Source organism: Bactrocera latifrons, unplaced genomic scaffold, assembly GCF_001853355.1.
Source record: "Bactrocera latifrons isolate USDA-ARS-PBARC rearing strain unplaced genomic scaffold, ASM185335v1 scaffold_119, whole genome shotgun sequence".
In the NCBI taxonomy this organism is placed as follows: domain Eukaryota; kingdom Metazoa; phylum Arthropoda; class Insecta; order Diptera; family Tephritidae; genus Bactrocera; species Bactrocera latifrons.
Window position 1 is genome coordinate 418,907 of NW_017534619.1, and position 11,088 is coordinate 429,994.

Genomic DNA, 11,088 nt, shown 5'->3' on the forward strand with positions numbered 1-11,088 from the left:
AATTAAATAATTAAAAAAACCAAAATTGTTTTAAATATATGTGAAATATACAAAAAAATATATAGAAATGTGTACTAATATCTTAACGTAAATAAAATAAATAGTGCAACAGCTTCTTATATAAAGATCTTTCCTAACATATTCTGACTTGCCAAGTCAGCAAGCGTCATTATTTTGGAGGAATAGACATTTCAAACCATAAAAACGCAAAAATCTCGTTACATTTGGTTCCACCGGGTGATTGCCTGTGCAAGTTACTGAGTACCGTGCAAGAACTGACGAAAGGAGGTATCTCACCATCGTTACAAATCGGTCGAAAGTGGTCTCGCCATCAACCCGAGTAAAACCGAGATGGTTTTATTTGCTAGAAAATATAAGATCCCGCTGCCAAAAATAGGAGATAGCAATCTGGAATCGGTAGATACTGGATAGGAAGCTTCATGGAAGCGGAATATCTAAGAAAAGCAAAAAAGACATCGATTGCCTTATAGTACTGTAGAGGAGCCATTGCCAAAAGGTGGGGTCTCTCACCGAAAGTGGTTCTCCGGCTCTACGTCACCATAGTCAAGCCCATTATGTTCTATAGAGTCTTAATTTAGTAGAGGGTTCTAGAAAAGAAGCAAAACAAACTCGAGACCGTTCAACAGCATGTGTGGTGCACTGAGGTCCACTCCAACCACGGTACTTAACGCCATCTTGGACATAGTGTTCATAGACGTCACCATAGTTAAGCCCATTATGTTCTATGGAGTCTTAATGTGGTGGAGGGCTCAAGAAAATATCACACTCGCAAACAAACTCGAGACCGTTCAACAGCATGTGTGCTGCAATGAGGTCCACTCCAACCACGGTACTTAACGCCATCTTGGACATAGTGTTCATAAACATCGTCGCAAAGTGTTTGACTGCGAAAGTTTGCTCACACGTTGACTTCAAACTGGCTTATTTGTATCATGGAGTCGCAAACCGAACTCTGACGGCTCCTTTTCTGTCCACATACCGGCGAGGGCGTTGTTGTGATAAGACTGGTATGGGTCCTAGCGAAATCGCAGGAAATTGCAAAGTTGATGAACTAGCAACTAAAGACAACCTAGATCTGTTATATCGTTAGCGGGTTGGTGCTTTCGTATCTTCTTGTGTTTTACTACTAGACAGCTGGGCCTCGCGGAAGCTTGGCTAGCGTTGCGCCACCATCAGGACGGAAACAACTTAACACTTCCTTTCTGATTGTCACATGTTTGGGAGGTTAAGACTTAAACACTTGGGAGCGTCTACCTTCAGACATTCCACCGAACCTGCGAACGAAATCACACTCAGAATCGAAGTTTTGTAAAAGAAAGTGATTTATCATCGACAAAAGTGGTTGTGTCTAAACTCAGTAATACATACCTGAAACAGTTTGTTAAGTCTCAGAATCACTTTTGATATGCCTTTTAAAGAACATATGCCTATTCGTTTTGTCACTCTAATTATTATCTAACTTTTTTTGAGCGTGAAAACGATTTCAAGTTTCATTAAGGTACTGAGACAGGGAAGACAGACGCACCACGGTTGAGTGGAAAGACATCCTGAAATTAATTTGATACAAAATCTTCATAATTTTGTTTATATCTATCTCGATTGCATGAATAACAAATATTATTAAGGAAAAAAGAAAACATTTAAACACATAATATGGTAGAACGCAGATTAAAAAATAAAAAAATAATATCAATGTATCAATGTATACAGTCCTAATGTACATAAATTATAAAACAATATTTTTGACTATTACCACACAGAAATTGCCAATGTGGAACTTTTTATAGTACAATTTCTAGATAATAATAAAAATATTATTTTATAAATTGTATGAACTTTTAAATAACCAAAACAAATTATTAACTTTAAAAGCGTCAAATAGGACTTTAAATGTTACAATTATATTAATGCCGTGCAGTCTCAGTCAATTTTTTCACAAACATTTTTAAATGTATTTATATTTTATTTTATTAATTTAATCATTTAAATAGAAATAAAAATAAAATTAATGGCTTTAAAAAAAATATTCATGAAAACGCCTGTGTAGGAAAAAAATTATATAAAGTAATATTAAAGAATTATTAATACGTTATACACAAATTAATTTCAAAAATTTACAAAAATCGAAAAAAATTATTCGCCCTATAGCACAATTCCAAAACAATTCAAATTAATATCGTAAAAAGTGTCGCCCATTGTAAGAAACGAAAAACAAAAGCAAATACGCACAGTGCTACCCACAACTTTTATTTTTACAAGGCACAAACAATTCACAGCGCAACAGAAGCAACAACAACGTGTATGCAAAAGCAAACAAGTGAAATATAGCGAAACCTGTTCTCATTGCAACTACTGCGCATGCGCAACGCTTCTGTAATTGACGGCAACAACTACAACAATTGCGTCGACGCCAGCAACAACCTCAACCAACATTCGCGTCACCTCGCATATCGCGGCCCGTCATCGCGTTTATTTTTGTGTATGTACGTATGTGTGTGTGTGCGGGCGCCCATGTGAATTTGTGGAATTGTCCTACCGCAACAACACAAGTCGCCAACACTCACTGCATGTGATTGCTTGTGACAACAGCAAATAGCAACAACAATAATTGCAGTGCAATAACAACAGCAACGAGATATCACGACGTCTGGCCACAACAACCACACGACGCGACCACAGCCCGAACATTACATAACTTTCAAGTTGTTCACTTATTGTTGTTATTGCTTGCTGTTTTTTTTTTTTCAATTTTATCTCTCATTGTGTTCACTCTAGTGTCTACTTGAATTTGTCACTCCTTCGATAATTGTGTCACATTAACCCAATTCTCGGGCTTTCTTCACACACATACAGAGAGACTACGTCGTTTAACTGACGTTTGTTTTATTGCATTGGATTGAATTGAGCGTTGTGCTCCATTTGCGGTCGATTAATTTGTTAAATTGTTTACATTTATTTACACCGTTATTTATCGTTGGCGTTTCTGTGGCGTTCGGCTTTATTTGTTTTGAGGAGGCGTTTTGAAAACTAGTTGCAGTGACAATGTTGAAAATGTACAGAGCAACGGCGATACTATTGATCCTCTTCGGATATCTGCTCATCACAGGTGAGTTAAGAATATATAGAAATATTAGTAAATACACATATACGTATATATTGCAGTCGGGCTTTAATTTAAACAAAAAATTTTAAATTAATAAAAAAAAATTAAATTAAAAAAATTAAATAAAAAAAAATTGTTGAAAAAATATTTAATTAAAAAAAATTTATTGAAAAAGAAAACTGAATAAAAAAATTAAGTAAAAAAGTTCTAATTAAAAAAATTATATTATTTTTATAAATTTAATTTTTAAAACTAAATTTTTTTAAATTTAAATTACTTTGAAAATTACATACGGGCATAGTTCGGTGAATAATGGCGCTGGGCAAACACCGCCTGTATGATCCCACATTTCATCTGAGAAAGTAGGCATTGAGAAACCCATGCATTGTCTATACGACGATCTTGTCAGAAGCATGCTGAGGAAAATGAAAACCTGATGGAACGAGCTAACTGAACCAGGGAGTACTCAAAATTCCCATTGGCAGTCGATAGAGCAGACTGTACACGTACAGGAATATGATGACGGTTAGGAGCAGCTAAAAATCTAATGGATTTAATTGATAATAGCGCTATCTATGTGGCCGGGGGTTTTTTCAATAAACCTATTACCTCTTCTCGCGCTACAAAATTCATTCGTTAATACATTTTACAATGCGCTCTGGGGAAGCATACCCAAGCGTATCATTTATAAAGTAGAAGACTGAGATTTTAATTAATTGTAAAACTACAATTGCAACAACTCAACTATACACATACTCGAAAATAAAAGACACGAGTAGGGGTAGGGCTAAGTCCGGGCATAACCAAACATTTCATGCTCATACAAGGATTAAATCCTTTATGTTAGCTGAAGTTGTGTGCTACAAGTTGTGTGTCGGAATCGGTATCGGAAATGCGTTATAAAAATAGATAAAGAAAACAAACCATTAAAATTGAAAGAACCCCTGAATCTCCCAATAAATTTTGAGGTTATGTGAAAACCGTGTTGATACAAAAGTTATGGGTCTTTTTATTACCTACAACTTTGTCATATACTTTTTTCTATAGTATTCTTTTTGCCGCACCGTTTTAATTTTTAAAACGCCCATTTATTTCATCTTTCGTTTCCAATGGGTTTTCAGCTACTATGAATTTCTTTTTAAACGATATTCAATAAAATTCCTTAGTCCTATTGTTTATTGATATAATTATGTAACAATTCGATAAAATCTTACTCCTCTTAATTGGCGTAGAGACCGTTTCCGTCGTTATAGCCGATAATCCGACAAAATATTGAACATTAGAACGAAATTTAATATAAATAAATGTACCAAGTATAAGTAGTGTATAAGTAGTACGTGGCGTATGAGTAATATGAAAGAATAATGCTCTAAACAAGGTATAGAATAAAAATAACAAATCACTATTATAATTTTTTTTGCTTCTCGTCATTTTAGCGAAAACAACGAAATGAGAAAATTTAAACTGAAACCTTTCAAGTGCCGCCTTTTAAATTCAGCATTTATTAGACACTGAACAGGGCACATAAGTTTGCCACGAAGTTTGTAAATATACATAAATATGTATACAAACTATCACCATGATGATGAGTCTTTTTAGCAATGTTCGTCTATTTGCTCGTCTCTATATACTCGAACTAATTAATAAGTTTTTGAGATATCGGTCTTGCATACTTCCTTTTCTCCCTAACAAATTCTTCATTTGTCGGGCTACTGTAAGATATACCCACATAGCTGCCATACAAACTGATTGATCAAACTGTCTATTTGGTAAAGAACCTTTGCGTAATTTTGTATAGGTTACTGTCCAAGGCAAGCTGCAATCTCCCAAAAAATTCTTCCAATCGGGCCACTATAGTTACCATTCAAACTCATCGATCAAAATCAAGATAACTATCTTTTATGCTGTAAGAAAATACACCTGGGAAGGGTATAATATCTGTCTTTTTTTTGATTTAAAATTTTTTAAATATGTAGTTATTATCCTTAATAGACCAGGTTATATAATTTTTGAAAGCAAAAAAATAAGAGTGGGATTAAACCCATTGTAAACGAAAGCTAAAATAGCAAAATGAAAGGAAAAATAATTGAAGTGCGGTCTGAGGTCGGTAAGAGAGAGTTGGTAAGAGAGATTTGAAAACAGTTAACTAAGGATAAACGATCTTATTTTTTAAGACGTTAGTAAGTTTTATGTTTGTTGAAATCTCTTCTTTCTTGGAGTATAAAAAATATATACAACACTAAGATAAATTTTCTGACAAAATGAACCCCTTAAACGATTCAAAGCTGCTCTTTTCTTTCTTCTAGCTATGATTTCCTAGTAGCAGCTGTTTAGTGAGCTTTTTTTGAATCTTCCGAGAAAATGAAATAAAGAAAATATAGCAGCCGTAGCTAAAAGTGTACAAGAAGTCGGTGTAGAGTCGTTTTGGCTACGTGTGCAGCAACACGGATTGACAGATGGAACGACTTGGCGCATTTAAGATATTAAATTGCACACATACAACTGAAGCCGATCGACCTTCCCAAGAGAAATCCCTTCGCTTTGAGCTTTTGAAAAGTTCCAAGCAGATTCCACCTTTTCGAGACAAGTTTGTTTCAGTTATGGGCCCCAGTTTTGGCTCGATGGGTAGATAAACAAACACAATTGCCGCATTTGGGGCGAAGAGCAACCAGAAGAGCTGCCATTTCATCCAGAAAAAACAACAACAACTGTGGTTTGTGGGCCGGTGGGATCATCGGCGCATATTTCTTCAAAAAAGATGATGAGAACGTAACCGTCAATGTCGGCCGTTATCGCCCTGACTAACCGACTATTTGATGTCTGATATAGAAGCTATTGAACTCGGCGAAATTTTTGTCAACAAGACGGCGCCACTTCCGATATATGGAGTAATGGATTTATTGAGAGAACACTTCGGTGAGCAGATTTCATATTTTGGGCCGGTTGAGTGGCCACCAATATCGTGTGATATCAACCCGTTGGACTTTTTCCTGTGGGGATATGTATGGTCTAAAGTCTATGCGGACAATCCCGCTACGGTTTAGGGATTGGAGCTAAACACCACGGGTGTGATTCGCCAGTTACCAGTCGAAATGCTCGAACGAGTCATTGAAAAATGGACTTAGCGGATGAACCATTTGAGACGTAGCCGCGGCCGACATTTGAAAGAGCTAATCTTCAAAAAAATAAATGACAAAAAATAATGACAAGAAACATTACTCATTAAGTTGAAGTGTCTGTGTTTTTTCTTTAAAGAAGTAGGACACATCGAAATGGATCACCCTTTATAATTAAGCTGATATGTCATAAAGTGAACAGAAGCGGTTGAAAATGTAAAGAAATGTACATATGTACATACGTAGATAATTCTACCGAAATAATGACAGATATATGAGACAACATAGAAATTTATTAAATTACCTACTTTTATAAAATGTAATGTGGCGAAACAAATCAAAAAAACATTTAAATTGTATAGAAATTGTCAGACATGCTAATGTGTTGTATTGCAAGAATGAAAGCACCTAAGAGTTGTCAGAAAAAATATAGAAATTATTGGCAGAAAAATATTAATAAGGTTCTTCGCAATATTCCAATATCAAAGTGCTAATAATGGAGATCAAATTTATCACACCTAGGGCCGCTTGATGTGGTTGACGAATTATCACTTATGGGAAACAAAATAGTTGATAATTATATGCAAAGAGCCAATTGAGAAACAAAACGAACAGCCACACCTGCACAAAGCAGTTGAATTATTGGCCATTTTCCCATATCTAATGCAACTCGCAAGCCATTCGTCTTCTCGCCTTTGTTTCCCTGGATTTTTTTGTTTTTTTTTCTGCTAAGACATAGAAAATTGTGCAGAAATAAAAAACAAATGCCACACATAGCAGGCATCATGCACTCACCCGTCATTCGTCAGTTGTAATGGATCATTAAATCACCGTGAGTGCTGCAATTTAAACCATCAGACAAATGCTACAACAACAAACACTTGTTTCTGTCCATGCATTCGCACACACATTATTAGCCAAAGTTGTATGTTGCAGAAATAACAGTGAAAATAACAGCAAAAAAAAAACAAGCGCCAACAAGCAAATGAGGAATCTCTTAAGCAGCTACCAGGCACTTCATTTAACTTTGTTAGACACAGTTGGATAAACACGCGATCATTTGCATAAACGGGCGACTCACCCATGTACAGTGGGCGGGAGGGGGGTCAGCAAAACATTGGTTCGCGCTGCAACGACAGCGAGTGCAATAGATACGCGTGCGTATGTTGGCTGCCTATTACTGGCCCATTCGCCTATTGACCCATTCAGCCGCTCATTCATTTATTCGTTCAGACAGATCGCTTAACTTGTTCATTTTTTACTGCGCGACCTGTTGTTTCTCAGTTGATTTAACGTTTGTTATACCCAAAGTACAGTGTTATACGCAAGGTATTATAGTTTTGTGAATCAAATTGTTTCGTATCTAATTAGATTAATATGGATAGAACAAGGAGAGGAAAATGTAGCTTTAATAAAAGGTACTTTTCACCGCTTAGTTATTTCCCCAACCACTCGAATCCGATTCGATTGGTTTAGTCATTTCTATTTACTATGGTTGATAGTAATAGATAGTATAACACACACAATATGTCGACGACTGACTAAATTGCCGAAAAAGATAGCCGGTATCCGCTCAATTGGATCTGTGCCCATCCACTTTATGAAAAATATAGATCCAAGGGCCGGTATTCTGCGTCCGCAGACTTCTATGCAGTCTATTAGCAGGTGTTCTAGAGTTTCAGGCTCCCTGTTGCAGAACTGGCAATTTGCACACTAAGCCAATGGTATTGCACCACTTGATTCCTAATTTCAACAGTGTGTGTCTGGCTATCTGACAGATAATTACGAGAAATGGTGTGAGCTCTAGCATGACTTCAAGTGCTGCCGTGGGGCTTGTGCACTCAAAAAGAAGAGTGAAGAAGAATGTAACAATATTTTATTGAGTCAATGAAAAAAAGTTAGAAACCTTTTCCTCGGCTACTTTTTTATACTATTCTGGGACTAAGACATATGTGGCCTAAAAATCTTCTCGAAATAGCTTAAGTTTTGGCAAGTTTTTAAATATATGTTGTCCTCTTTATTTTCCCATAAACTCGTGGTACACAACAATGCTTTGGTGGCGCTCGAACTCAGCACTCTCTTACTCACTCACACAGCTTTTCTCTTGTTCGCTGTTTTGAAATCGTAAATGATTTACAAGCTTTTAAGCGCATGTGCTGCGCGCTCCTTCCTGCCGCAGCCCATACATTTTCAATTTAAATAATTATGCGAATAATTGCATTTGTCAGTTTGAATAATTTAAAAGGAAAATCCTGTACTTAGCTGCGGCTATGATGCATAACTGCAGTCAGAGAGATGAGCTAGTGAGCGGCGCCGTCGGCTGTTGGTGACTTGTTTACGCGCCGACACGAACGCGGATATATTTGCAAGCGACAGTTGTACTTTCTAATCACTTTCAATCATTGCTGTTACCGACGTTGTCTAAGTAGCAATAATACTAGCATTTTATAAGCATTGTGGCGATCACTCTTAACGCTGTCAGTGCTGCCAGGCAGACACTGTAAACGCGTAAACGGAAAAGCGTTACGACATTACGTACATAATCTCTTCTTCTGCTTCTTCTTCTTAAATACGGCACTCTCTGTTTGAAGCAGTTTTTACCTTTCAAGTTTTATTAGCTTGTATTCACTTGCAAAATAGGAGTGTGTATTTTCGCAGGTCATATGTGTGGCACCCATTTATGCAGCCAACTTTTATGTAACTCCTTAGAGGAGTTGAAGTTGTCGACTGTCCACTTTGCGATGCGACACTAAATGATTTATACTAATGAGAATGAGTTCGTACAATGCACACTGAGGCTTAAGTAATTTAGTGATTACTTCACTTTTCTTGTTGTACGCTATTTATGGCAATAAAAATCAAGTTTTTGTTTAAACGCTCAGACTGCATGAGATTGAGGCAGGTGTTAACGCCGTTTAAGACATCAAAAACTTAGATTAGACAGATATTAGCTAATGACATGTTTTTTTTATGTAACTTTGGATAAAAAAATATACATTGTTGCCACCACGCCAATTCCAAAAATGTCTGAAATATATTTGTAAATCCAAAAATGTAGCTTGAGTCTCGATTGGGAAAATTTTATTATTTTCAGAAAATAAAGTTAAATAAGATAGCTATCTATTATGTTTGTGTTTTTGGACGTGTGATTTTCAATTAACCAATACTTTTTTCGAAACAACGTTTACAAATCGTGCAAATTTACTACCACAACCGACGCCGATTTTCACAAGAAAAGTTTGTCCATCGAGGAGGCTCACCTTTGGTTGAATGGGTATGTTAATAAACCAAATTGCTCATTCGGAAAGATGTAATTCACAAGCCATTGCTGAGATACCATTACATCGTCAAAAATTTACGGTTTGGTGGGCTCAATGTTAGAATCATTAATCCAAATTTCTTCAAATATGAAGTCGGCCAGACTGTTACTGAGGATCAGTGTAGGACCATGATTAATGATGTTTTCGTACCTGAATTTGAGGACATCGATGTGAACGATCTTTGGTTCCAACACAACGTTATTGCATGCCATACATCCAAAGAAATAATGAATCCATCATGCAATTTAACACCGCTGGGCTAATCTAAACGAAACTGAGAAACCATTTAATGTGAAACCTGGAGAGCACGAAATTCAGACTATGGTCAGATTATAATATGGTCACTTTTTCGAAAAGAAAAATAAACTGAACTTAAAGAGAAGTAGCCAATGCTCTAGCAAAGACCTTTTCTGAACGTATACTTCCCAACGAATAATGCAGCAGAGTACGGGTTTACTTATCAAAACTAAACTCTGGCATGCGTATACTATGGTATATATGTAGTATGCCTTACATATAAAGGGACCTTTTGAGATTTACCACAACAATTTATTGAATACCCACTGAAAATCAATCATCTAATATCCCTATATGTCTGATGCGACCCTGTCAAGACAGCTCGCTCCCTGGACCGAGCATTAGGTGGCTGGGATAACAACTGACTGATATGATAATGATAAAAGGTGATCTAAATAGAAGTCCTGTTTTCAATAGTCTTTTTTTGACAGATCGAGATGAGTCGCGTCAAGCTGTTATGTTATTTTTGTTTAGTATTGTTTGGCATTTCATCATCGAAAAACTTACGCCTGAAAAACTTTGACAAATCGTTCAATTTTATTACGAAAATTCACGATCTGTAAATAATGTGTTTGGCGCGTTTCACTCAACTTATGGTCAACATAATTGGCCCACTGAGCGTACTGTTCGCAACACCATCACCCATTTTGAGACCCAGCATTCATTTTTGTGTAATATTCGACCGAATAGACCACGTCCAGCACGCAGCGAAGAAAGTATAGCAGCTTTAGCTTGGCGCAGTTTACGTCGAGATCTTAAATTGAAAAGGTGCAAAATACAGCTTGTATAAAACCAGATGTCGCTCGACCTTCCCAAGTGTCATCGCTTCGCTCAGTGGGCTCTTGAAAAGTTCTACGGAGATCAGACGATTTCAAGCTAAAGTTTGTTCAACGATGAATCCCACTTCTAGCTCAACAGGTATCTAAACAAGCAAAATTGAGGCATTTGGGACGAAGAGCAATCTGAAGAGATTCAAGAGCTGCAATTTCAACCAGAAAAATCGCGATTTGTTGTGGTTTATGGGCCGGCGGAATCATCGGCACACACCATGTGTGTCATTCCCCAGTTACTAGTAGAAACCCTCCAACAAGTCATCGAAAATTGGACTCAACAGATGGCCCATTTGAGACGTAGCCACGGACAACATTTGAAAGAGATAATCTTCAAAAAAAAAAAAAAAAAAAAAAAAAAAAAAAAAAAAAAAAAAAAAAAAAAAAAAAAAAAAAAAAAA

The 11,088-nt window shown here is 36.5% G+C and overlaps 2 protein-coding genes across 8 annotated transcripts in view; one reads left to right on the top strand and one right to left on the bottom strand.

Moving 5' to 3' along the window:
• The window catches only part of LOC108978176, a 208,800-nt gene that overhangs the window by 40,115 nt on the left and 157,597 nt on the right, over window positions 1–11,088 (bottom strand). The gene's annotated exons all lie outside the window — the stretch shown is intronic.
• Window positions 1–11,088, top strand: part of LOC108978178 — a 42,249-nt gene that overhangs the window by 2,677 nt on the left and 28,484 nt on the right. For 3 of the 6 annotated variants that reach the window (XM_018948334.1, XM_018948330.1, XM_018948333.1), the window contains exon 2: window positions 2,797–3,127. In XM_018948334.1, coding sequence (XP_018803879.1) covers window positions 3,064–3,127 — 64 coding nt within the window. In that variant the 5' untranslated portion in view covers window positions 2,797–3,063. Of the gene's footprint in view, window positions 1–2,169; window positions 3,128–11,088 lie in introns of all 6 variants that reach the window. The other 3 variants (XM_018948328.1, XM_018948329.1, XM_018948327.1) reach the window with 3 other exon arrangements.